Source organism: Condylostylus longicornis, unplaced genomic scaffold (assembly GCF_029603195.1).
Source record: "Condylostylus longicornis isolate FDR11 unplaced genomic scaffold, ASM2960319v2 ptg000006l, whole genome shotgun sequence".
Taxonomy (NCBI): domain Eukaryota; kingdom Metazoa; phylum Arthropoda; class Insecta; order Diptera; family Dolichopodidae; genus Condylostylus; species Condylostylus longicornis.
Window position 1 is genome coordinate 2,094,519 of NW_026577975.1, and position 17,790 is coordinate 2,112,308.

Below are 17,790 nucleotides of genomic sequence, written 5' to 3' on the forward strand. Positions count from 1 at the left end.
ATGTCAAAATTAAACGATGTCAAATGTCGCGTCTATTCATTTTAGAGTTTGATTTCAACTTTCAATTTTAAGATTTCATTTGAATAGATTTGAGTTGAGGGCATTGTAGTTAATTATAAAATAATTAAAATAATAGAAAAATGAATCGTCGAAGAGGCCACGATGATGATGAGGGATATGGTAATAAAATATCTTTTTAATCGTATTTAAATATTAAATTTACATTTCTGTAGAACGTCACAATCGAAAAAGACGTCGTGTCTCTGAAAATCAAGAGATTGAGGATCGTTTGGAATCACTAATTTTGCGTGTGGGTGAAAAAAGTACTTCATCAGTTGAATCAAATTTAGAAGGATTAGTTTCTGTTCTTGAAGCCGATTTAGGAACATTTCGTCTTAAAATCCTACGTATATTATCAGATTGTGCAGTAAAAATGCCGGAGAAATGCACTATTTATACTACTTTAGTGGGTTTGCTAAATGCTAAAAATTTCAAGTTTGGTGGAGAGTTTGTTGATCATATGGTTAAAACTTTCAAAGACAGTTTAAAATCTTGTAAATGGGATGCCGCTCGATATTCTTTACGCTTTTTAGCTGATCTCGTTAATTGTCATGTAATTTCCGCAACATCCTTATTACAACTTCTTGATAATATGATTGAAGTGTCAAATGAAGAAAATGTTCCCCAAGTTCGTCGGGATTGGTATGTGTTTGCTGTTCTTTCTACATTGCCTTGGGTCGGCAGAGATTTGTATGAAAAAAAGGAATCATCTTTGGAAAGTTTACTAGTACGTATTGAAGTATTTTTGAACAAAAGAACAAAGAAACACCATAACGCTTTAAGAGTATGGTCAGTTGATGCACCTCATCCACAAGAGGAATATTTGGATTGCTTATGGGCGCAAATACGTAAATTAAGACAAGATAATTGGGCAGAGAAACATATTCCAAGGCCTTACCTAGCTTTTGATTCCATATTATGCGAAGCTTTGCAACACAGTTTACCAGCTATAGTTCCACCACCGCATCATGAAAGTTATACATATCCGATGCCATGGGTTGTATATAGAATGTTTGATTATACAGATTGCCCGGATGGGCCTAATTTACCAGGCGCTCACTCTATTGAACGTTTTTTAATTGAAGAGCATTTGCATCATATAATTGAAACTCATCATTTAGAGCGAAAAGATTGTGCAGCACATCTTTTAAGTTTTCCTTATAAAAACAAAATACCATTGGAATATTGTATTGTAGAAGTTATATTTGCTGAATTATTTCACATGCCAATACCCCGTTATTTAGAAATTTGTTATGGTTCCATTTTGATAGAATTATGTAAATTACAGCCAGCAACCCTTCCACAAGTGCTAGCACAGGCAACTGAAATTCTTTTTATGCGAATTGATTCAATGAATACATCTTGTTTCGACAGATTTGTTAATTGGTTTTCATATCATTTAAGCAATTTCAAATTTACTTGGTCATGGGATGAGTGGGATAGTTGTTTATTACTAGACCCCGAACATCCCAGACCAAAATTTATTCAAGAAGTTTTGTTAAAATGTTTAAGGTAAACTTTAAATAATATGTGTATAAATTGATATTGTAAAAAAAACTTAATTTGTAGACTATCTTATCATCAGAGAATAGTTGATATGATGCCCGAAGCTTATGCTAAATTAATACCAGTTCCAGCTGTGCCTATTTACAAATATGCAAATGAAGGAGCTGGTAAGAGTTTTACGCCTATACTTAATAATATATTTTTAACATTTACATACATATTTTTATTTACTATAATTTTATAATAATATACATAAATATAGTTTAAAGCTAATTTAAATCAGATTAATTGTTGAAGTATTTACAAAAATAAATAACACGTTAATTTAACTGAACATTTCATTAAAAGTTAGCGTGACTCTGTGTTAAAGGTTTCTAGCATGATTAACAATCGTTTCAGTTAATTCACTTTCTTCTTTGCTACTTTTGTTCAACTTTTCGTTGAGATTTTCTGTTGCTTTAAATAATTTTATTTCATTATTATTTGGTGTAGGTAATTTAACTAAATTTGCTTCAACAATTTCAACATTTGGTATTTTGATTGTAGGCTTGAATGGCTTTTGTAATTTGTCTTTACCTACTTTGTATGTTATAGAAGTGGCTATAGATTTTTTTGTTGCAATATTTTTCAATTTAATGTTTGACATATCTTCTATAGGCTTACTAGGTGTAACTGTGGCCACTTTTTGGTCAACATACACTTTTTCAAATTCATATTTTGCTGGAGTAGATCCATGTTTTCGGGTTTTAGATGTTGGATATTCTCGAGTAATTTTGCCCCGTTTCGCTTTCCACTTTAAAACAGGTCTTTCAGTTGTTGATCTATGAATCTTATGTCTGGGTCGAACAGAGTCTATTTTAACTGTTGAAGTCGCTGTATTTATAACGTCATGTGTTTGTTTTGAAATTTTACCCGAACGTTTTGCGGTAGTTCGCGATCTTATCATTTTGGTAGGTGTAACAGGTAAAAGGGTAGTTTGTTCTGGAGTTGTTAAAGTTTTTTTATTTGACTGTGGCGATTTTGTTACAATTTTTGCTTGTTTCTTACCAAATGTAGAAAGTTGACTGGACATGGATGTTTCAGTTGTTTTTCCTATTTTATCAACATAAGGCACATTAATATCTTGTCCTTTTAATGGAGGAGGTAATTGCGCATTTATTGAATCCGGTTTGATTTTATGAGGAGATTTTTGTAATTCAAAGCTATTTTCAAAATTAAAGTTTTCGCTTTGATTACTTCTTGAAGAACCTTCATCTGCAAAAATAAAATGTTTATTAACAATTTAAAATATTCATTAATTTTGAAATTAATTACGAATGTTAGAAAAACTTCCAGGACGATAAAGTGAATCAGTACTTGAAAATAGGTCTTCATTACTTTTTTTATAGTCATCTTTATCGTACAAATTTTTGAAACTTAAGCCTCTTGTAGGATTGTATAATGCTGGTGGAGGTGGCGTACCTGGATATGTTGTGTCTAAGCTGTAATGGGTTGGAGATTGTGATGGCGGAATTGGAATTTGATTTGAGATTGTTGGTGATGTTCGGTAACCATAATTGAACGGTTCAGCAGGTTGATTTAGAGGTCGTTCTATCAAACGAATTGTGCTTTGAGTATTCGGTATATATGGTTGTGGTGACGCTATTTCTGATGAAAAATATTCTTTTCTAGGAATATTTTTATTGGCAAAATTTGAATCATAATAGCGGTGATTAGAATGTCTGTTGATTGAAGTTTTTAATGAATCAAAAGATTGCTGCGGATGAACTTTAATTTTTCCATTAGTAAATCCGTCATATTCTACTGGTATTGAAGTAATTAAAGGACGGCGACTTATACCACTATTTTCGTAGTGATACGTGTATGGAAAATTATTAGCTACTGAAAATTTTTGATCAAATGTAGGACGATATGTTGTGGTACCTAGTGATTTAAATGTCCCAATTTGACCTTGAAATCCATTATTATCTTTTGTTGAATGTGTTGTTCTTGTTGGAATAAAGTATTCTCCAATGTTTAATTTTGAAAAATCATGTTCCGTTGCAATTTTATTTGTTGAAAAATACCTCGCCTGTGTAAAAACATCATTGAATGCATTCAATTTATCGAGATATGCAGCTCTAGTGGCACTGTTATGTCTTTTAATCAGGTGATCATCTAAGAAACTAAAACTGCTGGGGTAGTCATTATCTTTCAAAATAAATGACCGCAAAATTCTTGGTGTTCTCTGACTTCGTTTAACATAATTATTCTTTTCAATTTCATATCTTTCGTATTTAACTTCTGAATTTCTACTTTCACTTTGTGAACTGTCTATTTTGGAATCTAATTCTCTATCGTCTTCATTATATTCGTTATTATTATCTTTCGTGTTAATTGTCAAACGGATTTCATAGCGAAATTTTTTGTTAGAATCCCTTTGGCGAATTTTTTCTACTTGCCAAAAAGCTAGAGTATGTTTTGGATCACATTTTTCATTACATAATCCTTCGATAAATTTAATATTTGAATTAGTAAAATCAGATTCTAATCTTCCTTTCGCTAATGTTATAATATCTCCAAATTTTGGTATATATAGGTCATTTTGTATATAAGTAGCATTCATAAATTTCTTATATTCAGGTAGATCGCTGAATAAAATAATTTTATGATATTAGATAATTTTTTATTAGTTAATTAAACACTCACCTTAAATCAGTTGCATCATTTAAGTGATTATTAAGGGTCAAAAATGTCACATGTTTTAAAGCTTGTTCCCAAGGTATGTTCTCATTTAATTCACAAGTAATATTTTTGATTGGTTTAAAGTATAGAATTTTCCCATTAACTTGAAGTGAATGTTGCGGTGTAAGCAATATTTCTCTTTCAATTTCAGTTTTACATAAATTTACCTTAAAAAGTATAGCAATGGTATGGTTATTAATGGTTGAATCAAAGTTTTAAAAATATTTTTGTATTCTATTTTTATTTTTCATGTAAATTTGTGCATGGAAAAATTAATCTAGCTTCAATTTAGTGCACGTTAAAATGTTCTTGATGAATGAAAGTAAATGTTTGATTTTAACTAATGTCACTAGCAAAACAACTCAAATAAAACATTGCAAAAACTGTAATGTGAACGTAAAGAACACAAATGCAACCGATTCTATGTTTGTCCTTTTAGTTTCATTGGAATTCCGATTCAAATTATTGAGTTATAACGATCATAATTTCTTATCGAGATACAGGAAAATTTCTTAGAGAACTACCGAGTATAATATTATGGCTTATGATAGTTATTTTAAACTGATATATTTGAATAAGTTGTATAAAAAGAAAACTCCCTTTTATTCGGAATAAGATACTTTTTATATTTGCTGATCAAAGCTGATTTTCTTCTCAGAAGTATAATAGAAGTAGAATAAAAAGTATTTTATTCCGAATAAAAAGGAGTTTTCTTTTCATACACCTAAAAAAAAAAATTATATTTCGGAAAAATGATCATTCATTGAAGAATTTGAATAAGTTGTTTTAAAATTCACTCATTCTCTCGATATAGATTTCAGTCAGATGCCAAATAAAATTTTAGAAGAAACAGGTAAAGACAACTTGAGGATTTTGTAGGCGTCTTAAGTACATAAGATACTTAATTCAATATTTTATTTACAATTAAAAAAATTATTACTCTGTTTTGTTATATAACAATTACTCGTAATTTAAAAATATTTTTAAATTTAAATATTTTTAAAAACAACTTGTAGTTTCGATTTTTTACTAATTTCATTTGTTTTCAGTTGCTATTTTTATGTATGGAATAGTAATCTATTGAATAAACCGATTATTTACATGATATAAATCAGATATTTGTTAGAATTGCTAATAGGGAAAAGTCTTGGCTCTCTAGACCAATAGATAATACTAATAAAAGACTAGGAATATAGGTGGTAGCACTAAGTGTAATAATTTTTGTTTAGATTATTTTAAATTATTTTATACTTTTTCTCATTATTTCATAATTTATTATCTTATTATTACATGTTTTTATTATTTTATTATTAAACATTTCTTATACTATTATTTAAATTTTAAACTGGTTATTATTATTTAAGTTTAGTTTTTTTCATATTTAAATGTAAATCAAGTCATAAAAGAAAATAATTAATTCAGATTTCATAATTAATTTGAAATGATTTAGGTAAATAGAAAATTATTATTTTAATTGTATGACTACCAAGTACTGAGCGAAGTATAAAAATGTTGGTTGAAAATATTAATAAAAAAATAGTAATTTTCAAATTACTTGATAGAATCATGGAAACATTGTTTTGTGTAGGGGGGGGGGGGGGGGGGGATGTAGATCAAAAATAATATTAAATATGCACTTTTTTCTTTTTTTAAAAAAATTTTGTTAGATTTTTGCATATAGTAGAAATTCTTTAAAAGTTATTAAAATATTATTATTAGTTATTCTTCAATCTATTTATATTTCCAATTTTTCTTATAAAAATAGTATTTTTTCAATTTTTATTCGACATTAAAGTAAATTACTCAAAAAATATTTATAAAGCTCACATTATAATGCAGTTATTGTAATTGTTTTACTTTGCAAATACAAAATATTGATAATAAATTGCAATTTAGAAATTAAGATTCAAATTTATAGTTTATGTAATGCTCAAATAATGCAAATAATAAGCAAATTAAAATAAAATTAATTTGCATTACGAGTATCTATTTTGCTTCCTCAATAATATAAAATAAATAATTTTGGACCATATGAAATTTGCAAAAAAAAATAATGATATTTTTCCCCAATTAGAAAAAATTTAAAATTATTATGTGCTATATTTTGCTATTATAAGTATTTCTTATTCAGTCATTTAATCAATGGAAAATATTAAAAATAATTACAGCAGTTATTATTATTAATCCTTTAAAGTATATTCCATATTTGTAATCCATATTTTAATTTACAGTTCCTCATAACCGTTTAAAATTTACAATACGCGTTTAAAATTTTTTTTTTTTTACCGTTCGATACCGTATTCTTTACTATTTTTTTTTTCTATTATTACTATACAACTACCGTTTTCTTTAAAATCTAAATAATAACTACTCTTTAAAGACCAAAAACAGAAGTCTTAATAGTTAAGAGAAAACAATGAAAAAAGATAAAATTAATTAAAATTTTATTCATTGGTGAATTTTCCTACCTAAATTTTTAAGTTATTCAGATTTTTTTTTTGCCACCCTCAATTCAACTGCATCATCAACAATATGTATTTTGTCTCAGTGTATAAAAAATATATATTTTTTTGTTTGGTTTTTTTGTAGAGTAACTATTGTAATAAAAGTGTCTGAAAAATTGCATTATTGCTATGATTTTAATATTTGTTTATGCATTTGTTATAAGTAAAAACGTTCAGGTTCGGTAAAGTTCAAGAATGAAATCGAAACTTATTTTTTTTTTATTTTTCTTGAATTTTACATTTCTATTATTTTTTGTTTTATATTTGTAATTTACACTTTAAAATAAATATGTGTTTAGTGGTACTGTTAGACTGTGTATTACTAGCAATAATTTTAATTATTAATACACAGACTAACAGTAATTAGCCTAATTTAATTACTAACAGTAGCAACACAATATTTTATTTATTAATATTAACAATTTTTTTTATGATTACAAACTCTGATTTGCATTTATTAATCTATTTTTTTTTTTTTTTTTTAACTATAACAGATAAGAAGAAGAGTTTAATTTTTGCTGCCTTAACCATTAATGCTTATTTAACCATATTTTGTTCATAAATTTATACATAGACTCAAAAGTACTGTAAGAATACATGCTCTTTTATTATTACTAACTTTTAGAATATATATGCAACAATCAATTTATTCCAAAATATATGTACTAAGACTCAGAATTTATTTTTTAATATTAAAAAAAAACAAATTTTAAAATAAAATTTTTAATCTTGAATTGAGAAAATTTTAAAGTTTCTTATTCAATAATATTATAGTTCCCTGGAACACAAGGTACTAAAATATTGTCCGCAACGTATAAAATATTTAACCGGTTAGAATTTGACTAGGCAACCGGTTATTCAAAAATAATTTTTGAACAATTCGTTAAATTATTGTGTCGATACTAATTTTAATCATAAAATTTTCAATTCTTTCAACTCTACTGCAACTCTTTTCAGTTTAATTTTATTTTGCTAATTATCAATCATTTCTTATTATTTTTTATTATTATATTGTAGCAAAAAACGCAAATATATATAGAGTTGACAAGAAATTATAGTATTTTTTTTTTCAAATAAATATTGAGTTATTATTATATTTATATCTGGGACCCATCGGACTACAAACTTTTTAATTTTTTCTTTTAATCCAAATTTTGTAATGAATCAAAACATTTTTGAACTATGCTAATACATAAAATAAAGTGATTATTTTGAAAAATTTAAAAGTAAAAACAAAAATAAAATTAAAAAACTGTTTTTAATTCACAATAGGGCCCTGACCGTGTTTGTATTTTTGATAAAACTAATTTTAAAGTTCAAGAAAAATTTTTAATAACTCTAGTCTGCAAATTTTAGTCTATGACCTAATAAAGTCACCGACATTTAAACTCGCATATTAAAATATAAATTTTCATTTAGAAATGAAGAAACACAATATGAATTCTTAAATAATTAATTATATATGTATGTACATAAATGATGTGAAATAAAATTTTAATTTGATTTTCATTGAAATATTTTTACATAAAATATTTTTAAATAATTTGTAACTTAACAAATCAGTCATATTTTATTGAAGTTAATGAAATTTTTATATCTTTTCAAAATTTTAATATTTAATAAGAAAAAAATAATCTTTATAAAATAATATTTATAAAAGTATTTTTAACAATTTAACAATAAGAAAAATGACATTTCCTTTTAAAAACAAAAAGAAATAATTTATTTTTCTCTATTCTACTTTAACTACCATTGAAGATTTTTGCACATGAGTTAAAAAAAAATAAATATTTTTCCACCTATTGTTATTTTTATTTAATATTTTTATAATAAATACGATTATAATTTTATGTTTTTAATGTTTAATGTTGGCGCTATTAATGTGTTATTCGTGGAGTATTTGTTCGTTGTTAGCATAGTGCAATTAAAAAATTTTCATACTTAAATATATACAAGAAAAGTTGAAGGTTAAAAAATTCTTAATAGTAACAAATAAAATTATATATATCTATAAAATCATATATATTTATATATATATATGAAAAATAAGGTCACTAGTTTAAAGAAGTAGCTAACATTATATGAAATTAAATGAATAACAGAACTAACTGTCTGTAACCAAAAAAAAAAAACAAAAAATTAATTCTATTCTAGATGAGTAATTTACATACATAGATAAAAGTTTAATGGTTGTTATTAATGATTTTTTATAACAAAATATAATTTTAATTATTATGAGAAAATAAGTTTTAAATTAAAGTATATAACATACATTACAATAGTATACAAGTAAATTTAAGAAATACAATAGTATTTACACATTGTTAGCTGTTTTACAAGTGCACCAAAATTTTTTTTGTTCTCCAGACTGTTGTATCAAATTTGGCCTTATAGGAATTCTGACTATTTTTTATTCTTTCGTTCGAATTTCAAACCGAATTTAAGAATTTCGTTAAAATTAAAAATTTAAGAACAAGCTACCAAGTTATAATTTTTTTCCAAAGTATTCCGAAATAGTAAAATTTACAAAAACAATCTAAAATTTTCTGTTGTGACGCTGCTCATAATTTTTGCAATTGTTATTTATTCTATATTGCAATATAGATAATGTGACTATAAAATAATTATTATTCTATATTGCAATTAATCCGCTATATACAGAAATTTACCAATTAGTCATAAATTCGTATTTTATATTAATTATTATTAATTTGGAAAAGTTATTCGACAATCTATTTTTCATAAACACACGTAATTTCTGTTAAATTAAAATACAAATCTTGGATTTATTCTCTTTTTTAAATAATAAATATAGGAAATAAAATTTAAAATAAACTTTTGAATTTAATTTCTTATTTTATTTAGTAATTAATTAAATTAAAAAAAAAATATATTCTTAAGGTTAATTATAGGAAACTGTCGGCATAATATTACCACTACATTATTTTAGAACAGATTTACATTTTCATGTAAATTATTTTTGTGTATCTGTTATAATAATAATTCTGTACATATCTCGAATGTACTGTGTGAATATGTATAAGAAAATTACAATTTAACAAAATAATGGTCAAAACTCACAACTCCATTGTATATAAAGGTGTTAATTGAATTCCGGAAGTGTTAATAGATTTTAATATAAATTTTACACACACAAATATTTTGCATTTTAATTTTATGGTGCTCAAGGTACAAAAATTCTTGTTAAAAATTAAGATATTTCTGTGCTAGAGAATAAATTATATTCGAATATATTAAAATTATTCTTTTAATATTCTCATAATTTAATAGAAAATTTTTATACATTTGTTATATAAAGAATGCGTTAATAAAGTATTCGTATAATATGTAAAATTATGTAAAAAATTTTTATTGATTGTAAAATTTTGAAAATTTAATTTTAAATCAAAAAAATTTATTGTGTTTGTAACGAGAAAAGGTGTGCAATATAAATATAATCATAACAAAATATTTTACTATTGTTGCATATTGCCATAAGATTTACAAAGTTTGACCCAAAAAATTGTTAAATTTTCTTTATATTAACGTTAATATTAATATAAATATGTCAACATGTTTTTGGACATGAACTCTGTACGTGAATACTACAGCATTCGTTTTAGTATTTACATAGTTCTACTACTTTTTGTATAAAGTACATTTTTTTCTTACCCGAAAATTATATATTATAAGTGCCCGTTAATGTGTTAATTACATAAAAATTTGGGTTGATCAATATAAAATAACGTATGATTAAAATTAAATTAAAATGATTAAATATCAATTTTCCTGTAACTAAACGGGCTTCGGCTCATATCAACAGAAGGTTTGAAACTATATGAAATTACGTTTTGTATTGTTAAATAGCCTTTTTGTCTTGTTAAATAGCCTTTTGTATCAGGCTTACCCTGAATATCTAAAAGTACTGTTATCCTTAACGCAACCATATTTATAGCGTATTTTCAAAAAAGTCGTCCAAAAAATTTTTGTCATTCAGAGTCCTAACCTCTTAAATCAGTTATGATAGAGAACTATTGTTGAATAATTTACAAACGAAGACTTACACCTTGGTATAATGTCAGTGCACTAGAATAAAGAACTGTCTGTAAAATTTATTAAAATGTCAGATAAGGATAAAAATTTCAATTAAAAATTAATTACATTTATATATATATTTTTATCTATTCTATACAGTTTCTAAAAATTCATTAGATTTTTGAACCAGTATTCGTATTATAACAGCAACATACTGGTAATCATAATCATAAACACGCACATCTAGTTATTAAATTTATTGTTATAAATTTATGCTTTTTATGCAATCAAATTGTTGCATCAGGAATTGCAAAGTTTTTTTTTTCCTTTTTGTTTCTTTTTACAAAAATGCAGAAATAAACGCTTAACCGCACAGCACATAATATGAACTGCTTTACATTTTCTCCAAAAACAATATTCGATACAATACTTTGCTAATGATAATAAGTGAAAATATGTAGGTCTATATACTTATATGATATAATTGTGAATTGAAAAAATAATTAAAATTTATGCAGCATTTTTGCATTAGCACGATATTTTTATAAACATAAAAATTAAGTAAATAAGTGATTAATATCTTGATATGGCAAATGGTCTGGAGTAAACATTGAAAGGGATTATAGAAATTTATAAATACAATGCAATTTTATATTAGAAGAGGATCTTTTAAACATCAGCAATATTCAATAAAATCAAATTTTTCAAAATTTTTTATTAGAAATTCTTAAAATTATATAAATTAAATAAGGGCCAAATATTAAAGTCAACTTTTCCAGAAGAAAACTTCATATGAATTCAATAGAAAAACCGCATTTGACTCTATTTTATGCCTAATAATATTGTATAAGGAATTTTTTTTTAATATCATTGATGTAGAACAATACAAGAAAAATAAATTATTTATAAATTATCAAATTTAATTTTTTTTTTTTTTAAATTTAAATTTTTAATATTTTAACAATTTTCTTTTTTTATTTGCAGCTTCCCTGCCAGGTACCGCAACAGCTCATCAACTTGTTGTCGCAATACGTCAAAAATGTACTGCAGAAGAAGTATTAAATGTATTAAATGATTTACCAAATTCAGGAGATAATACTGACAGTGAAATGTCTGAATATAATCCATTAAAAATTGATGTATTCGTTCAAACATTATTAAACCTTGGATCAAAATCATTTTCACATAGTTTTGCTGCTATATCAAAATTTCATTATGTATTCAAAGTAAGTTGAGAACAAAATAATATAGAAATGTTATTGTTATTATATTTTTTAATTGTTTCACTTTTACTTTTTATACACATTTTTATATTTTTAATCTATTTCAAGTAATCAAAAGTCTATTATTATTTTTCTCTCAACACTATTAATTATTTTTTATATTCCGTTTTTTATTCAGACTCACTTTTATTTATTTTAAATGCGAAGTCATATTAAATAAAATTTGTTATTTATCATTTATGTTAAGTTGATGAAGTTGAAAATGTTCTTTTTAATACCATAATATTACTTACTTAATAAATATTTTGCTTCAAATTATTATGAATGAGCATTTCGATATTCAATCATATGTAATGTTTATGTACTAAATTGTATAATATTAATCTAAAAGATCGTATGTGAACAGCACAAATCGATTGCAATTTTCTGCATCATATTTCGAAATTTTAATATTAAAATGTATTCTAACCTCAAAAAACTTAATTTTAGTTCTAGTAGAATGACAATTTTTGTAGTCCAATTTGGAAATATTTATATTTTCTATTAGTAGCATTGACCTATAGAACACAAATATTAATTTTCAAAAAATTCGGAATTCAGACAGTAAAACTTTTTTTATGACAATCGATTTACCCGATATAATGAACAGACCATCCCAGATATTAAGCTACAAATATTTGTTTTATACTTCTCCAAGACCAACATTTAAAATTCAACACGATCACAACAACTTTCTTATTATTATATGTAATTAAAATTTTAATCTGGTTAAAAAACGCTAATACGAAAACCGAAAATTTTATCATTGTAATTAATTGGCGAAGTGATATACATAGGTACATAGTTTTTCTCTTTTACATTTTTTTTTCTTTTTTATAACAAATTATTGTTTTAATATCTTGAATTCTCAGATTAAAATCTGTAAAAGAATTAAAAATGCCTTTATTATCATAAAAATTTAATTTGTCTTAAGTAAATAAAAAATTTGTACTTATTGTGTATGAATGTAGGTGGTGGGTTTTCAGTTAAAAGTAACTTTTCATATACAATTTCACATTTACAACTGAAATCTAGCCGAAATTTGACATTGAAGAAAATTTATAATGTTCATGCATTTTAAATTAACAAAAAAAAAACAAATTTAATAAAAAGAAAATTATTTTTATGTTTTGTTTTCTTTAACACCGTCTGTCCTCAAACACGTTTTTAAGAGTTTCTTTGAAATTATAAAATTATTATTTTACTATTATTATTATACATACAATACACACATATATGTAATTATACACATTATAGATAGAAATACTTACTGTTTAAAAACTATAATAATTTTTTTTTTTATTTTTAATTCGATATTTAAGGTTTTAGCTGAATCAGAAGAAGCTCAAATATGTGTTTTACATAATGTTTTTGAACTTTGGCGTAATCATCAACAGATGATGGTAGTAATAATTGATAAATTACTTAAAATACAAATTGTTGGTTGTTCTGCTGTTGCAACATGGATATTCTCAAAAGAAATGAGTGGTGAATTTACAAAAATGTATCTATGGGAAATATTACATTTAACTATAAAAAAAATGAATAAACATGTAATAAAATTAAGTAAGTATATAATGTAAATGTAAGATTTTTAATAGAAAATATGGTCGGCTAAAAGGCAGAAAGCACTAAGTGCATTTTTTGAGAATTCGGATTTCATAGATGAATTAAATCAGAATAATATAATCTTTGTTGTGGCAAAAAAAATCATGCAAATCCAGAATATAATTTATAAATCCAGAAATTAAAGAGACCAATACCATTGCACTAATTGATTAGTTTTACAATTTTACGATTTTTTCAAATTGAATTTACTCAAAACACAGTTTCCTGACTTAATGCTTTCTGCTTCTTAACCGACGATATGCTTAAGATGAATTACTGATAAATAAATAAAAATATATGAGATGAAGAAGATATTCAAAAGATATTTCAAAATGGTGAGATTTTATTAAAAAGTTAATTAATATTATAGAATTAGTATGGGAATTAGTATTATATAAGATTCCTTTTTAAGGAAAAATTTAAAGAAAAATATTCTTGCTCTAACAATTTATATACTTGTAGAAATATGTAAGATTTTGTTCTTTTAAATTTTGACGCTATTTTTATTGTATTATAAAATAATAATATTGATATTTAAAATATCACATCTACATGTAAATGTTTCATAAATTTATAAAGCTTAACTGATTGACAAAATTCATGGTTTTATTAAATTTTCAAATAAAATTATCCAAATTTGATGCAAATTTTTATGATTGCAGAAAAAAAAATTCAATCTTTTTTTAAGCATAGATATTAATTTTCTGGGTCAAATTTTTTTTATTTCTCAAAAATATGATATTGTATGTATGTTTTGATTTTAGTATTATTCCGGTCAGCTTACTAAAGAAATACTTGAAAAACATAAAATAATTTATTTTTGACAATAATATTTTGTATATTTTTTAATTAAAAAAAATTTTTTTTTAACAACATACATAGCTAATTATGAAATATTACATTTTAATTTACATATGTATGTATGTACATATACATAATCTATGTATATCAAATATATATTTATATTCATATATACATACACAATCAAATCAATTTAATTAAAAATTACAAAAAATTAACAAATTCTCATAACTAAATTAATCGCTCTAATATTTCTTATTACATTTATTATTATTATTATTATAGGTACAGAATTAACTGATGCCAAGGAAAAACTATCAAGAGCGGATTCATCCTCCAGTGATTCTGAAGAAGAGAGTAATGCAAATAAAAGAAAAAAAATTACTGATAATGCTGACAAACCAACCGAGGAGGTATGTAATATGTAGAAGAAATATTTTAAATTCTTTTTACAAAATGTATACATAGATGTATACATAATCCAAAATGAAATTAAAAGACGCAATAACATAATCTTAAAAATAGTATGTAAAGTTTATCATTGATAAAATGTAGGAAAAAAAAAATAATGAATTCAAATAGATAAGATATTTAAGAGAAAAAATGAATATTATATGCCCAACTATATCAGCCTATGTCTACTATTACAGGATGTTTTTTTACTATATTTAATAAATGAACTTTACCAGACTACTTGTGAAATAATTTCTTTTTTTGCAATAGTTATGTTTATGAAAATGTTAATTGAGTTACGCTATCTGATTCGTAGATTGCTAAATTGGGTTAACTTTGTTGGTTTAATTTATTTAGTAGTAGCGGAATTTTTTGATTTTTTCATTAAAACCCAACTCGTCCTGCAACATTATTGCAAATTCCTTAGAATATGATAAATCACATTTAATTAAAGTCGACACCCTCAAAAAATAATTATACTTCAAAGAAATTATATTAACATAGAATATTTTAAGATTTATGTTAGGATAAATAACCCTGTTTAATTTTTACTTTTATGATAAAATTTGTAAGTAACAAAACTAAAAAAAAAAAATTTGTTTTTGAATTAAAGATTTTGCATTTTTATATCACGTACAAGTATAAGCCCTTCATAATTATGTTAATGACTATAAACAAACTTTATTTAAAAATAAATTATAAATTTGCTCTTTCGTTTGTAATCAAAACTGTTAATGCAATATTTGCGGTAATTATATATTTTATATCGTAGCATTTACCAAATATTTACACTGATATTTGATTGTCTCTTCAAGAAATATTTCAAGAAAAAAATCAAATGGTCAAATCAATTATAGTGATTTTATTAAAACATAAGAAAATTTAAAAATTTCAAGAATACTTACGAATATCTTAGAATAAGTCAAAATAATTTTTTTTACATAATAGTTTTTATGAGCCTGTTAGATTTTTGCTATATAAAAATTATGTTATGGATGCTGTATACAAAATCGGAATGATTTTTTCTTCACTTTCAAAAAAAAAAAGAAAAACTGCGTATTTAACGCAGCGTAAGTACAATTATAATCCAAATAATCACTGAAAAGGAAAATAGCTATGTATAATTTTTTTCATTTTTGGAATTTTAAATGGTTTGTTTTTTTTTGTAAAATTTGCTATATTTTTAAAAATTTTTTTATTTGCTTTGTAAAATGGGCATCATTTTTTCCATAAACTTTATAATTTCATAAAGAATAGGAAAATATAAATTGTTTTATTGCGTTTTGGAGTTATTGGTTGGATGAATCAATATTTGTGCCTTATTTAGTCGTATTTTGTCGAATTTGGATCTTGTTTTGGGGAAACCCGAAATATCATCTATTCGTACGTGTAGATTGAATTCATAAATTTCATTTATTCGTAGGGATCACAAGGCGTTTACACTAATTCAAAAACTCATTATTTATTTTCACCATTACAATAAGATGGAACTAGCGAAATTTAATTATTTTAATGTACAAATAATTCGCTTTATTTTCATTAATTTCAAAGGAAATGTTCGTTTAATTTAAAAAATTAAATGTGTTTATGAAAAAATGAATTTGTAACTTTAATCCAAATATGTACTAATAATTGATAAATTTCAAAATTATTTATCTATATGAACCATCAAATTCATAAAATGAATCCGAAACTTTTAATTTTTGTACAGGAAATTAAATGTTCCATACACTCATGCCAGTACATACATTATTCGTTTTTTTAAATGAATGCACAAACAAATATGAAGAAGTATCGAATCGAGAGCCAAAAACTGAATTCTGCAGTATATCTTGGTTTATTGCATTTTTTAGCAAATTTTAAATAATCAAATCCTCAAAAGATTTTATATATTTGAAATGCCTATGTAATCTACGTCATATGAATGCTTCCTTAACAGTAATTCAGATGATTATATAAAATTATATCGATAAAGAATTTACTTTATGAGTTCACAAATACTTCCTCCGCGTTTAAAAGAAAAGCAAAAAAAAAATATATTATTTGAATAATTTGGAAGTAAAGAAAAAAATTTTTAATTAACAGATGGTTGAGCGTATGGAAGAAAAATTGGAAGCTGCAAATGTCGACCAAAAACGTCTTTTTCTTATTGTTTTTCAAAGATTCATAATGATTTTATCAGAACATTTAGTTAGATGTGACACTGATGGTCGAGATTATGATACTGATTGGTATAGATGGACAATTGGAAGATTACAGCAAGTGTTTTTAATGGTAAAATTTTTTCAAACTAATTTTTATTGCATAATATATTTAACCTATTTTTTCAAATTTTTCAGCATCATGAACAAGTTCAAAAATACAGTAGTACTCTCGAAAGTTTATTGTTCACATCAGATTTAGACTCTCATATATTGGACGTATTTCAACAATTTGTTGCTCTTAGGGCTTAAGTTTTTAATAAGATTTTGTACTATTAATTTTATTTTATTAAAAAGATAAATTAAAGTCACCATATTATATTTTTCTTAAAATAAATTAAGATGTACAATAATTATGGAACCATTCAAAAAAAAAATATAATATAGAAATAACCAGATGAAAACAGAAAGTGTTTGGCGAAATTAATTGATCGTATCATGAAATTTATCCATTCTTAAAAAAAAGATTTTTACCTTACATGAACCTATGACCGGATCGGAAAAGACTTTGTACGAATATTAAAAAATAAAATTATTATAAACATTGAAAGCTTAAGGTTGTTTATAAGGATTTGCTTGTTTGTTTCATGTAAATAGATCGAATGTTGTTTTAAGACTTATAGCAATAATTTTTTA

General features: G+C 24.3%; 2 protein-coding genes across 2 annotated transcripts; one reads left to right on the top strand and one right to left on the bottom strand.

Annotated features, from left to right (window-relative positions):
• The first annotated feature begins 27 nt into the window (after positions 1 to 27).
• LOC129617468 (nuclear cap-binding protein subunit 1) lies at positions 28 to 17,465 on the top strand. Its single transcript, XM_055532681.1, has 8 exons — positions 28 to 180; positions 234 to 1,572; positions 1,630 to 1,733; positions 11,814 to 12,055; positions 13,414 to 13,657; positions 14,786 to 14,913; positions 17,039 to 17,227; positions 17,293 to 17,465. Exons 1-8 carry the CDS (start codon positions 141 to 143, stop codon positions 17,404 to 17,406), a joined length of 2,400 nt encoding a protein of 799 aa, XP_055388656.1. The 5' UTR covers positions 28 to 140; the 3' UTR covers positions 17,407 to 17,465.
• LOC129617455 (uncharacterized) lies at positions 1,830 to 6,623 on the bottom strand. The gene is made up of 4 exons (XM_055532679.1): positions 6,457 to 6,623; positions 4,255 to 4,457; positions 2,881 to 4,196; positions 1,830 to 2,820 (listed from the first exon to the last, which is right to left on the bottom strand). Exons 1-4 carry the CDS (start codon positions 6,505 to 6,507, stop codon positions 1,931 to 1,933), a joined length of 2,460 nt encoding a protein of 819 aa, XP_055388654.1. The 5' UTR covers positions 6,508 to 6,623; the 3' UTR covers positions 1,830 to 1,930.
• Positions 17,466 to 17,790: the final 325 nt, after the last annotated feature.

Coding starts and splice junctions, on each gene's coding strand:
- LOC129617455 (XM_055532679.1), bottom strand. CDS start 6,507: ATGGATTACAAATATGGAATATACTTTAAAGGATTAATAATAATAACT. Junction 4,458..6,456: donor GATTAATAATAATAACTGCT/GTAATTATTTTT, acceptor ATACTTTTTAAG/GTAAATTTATGTAAAACTGA. Junction 4,197..4,254: donor AATGATGCAACTGATTTAAG/GTGAGTGTTTAA, acceptor TATTTTATTCAG/CGATCTACCTGAATATAAGA.
- LOC129617468 (XM_055532681.1), top strand. CDS start 141: ATGAATCGTCGAAGAGGCCACGATGATGATGAGGGATATG. Junction 1,734..11,813: donor ATATGCAAATGAAGGAGCTG/GTAAGAGTTTTA, acceptor TTTTATTTGCAG/CTTCCCTGCCAGGTACCGCA. Junction 17,228..17,292: donor TACAGCAAGTGTTTTTAATG/GTAAAATTTTTT, acceptor CAAATTTTTCAG/CATCATGAACAAGTTCAAAA.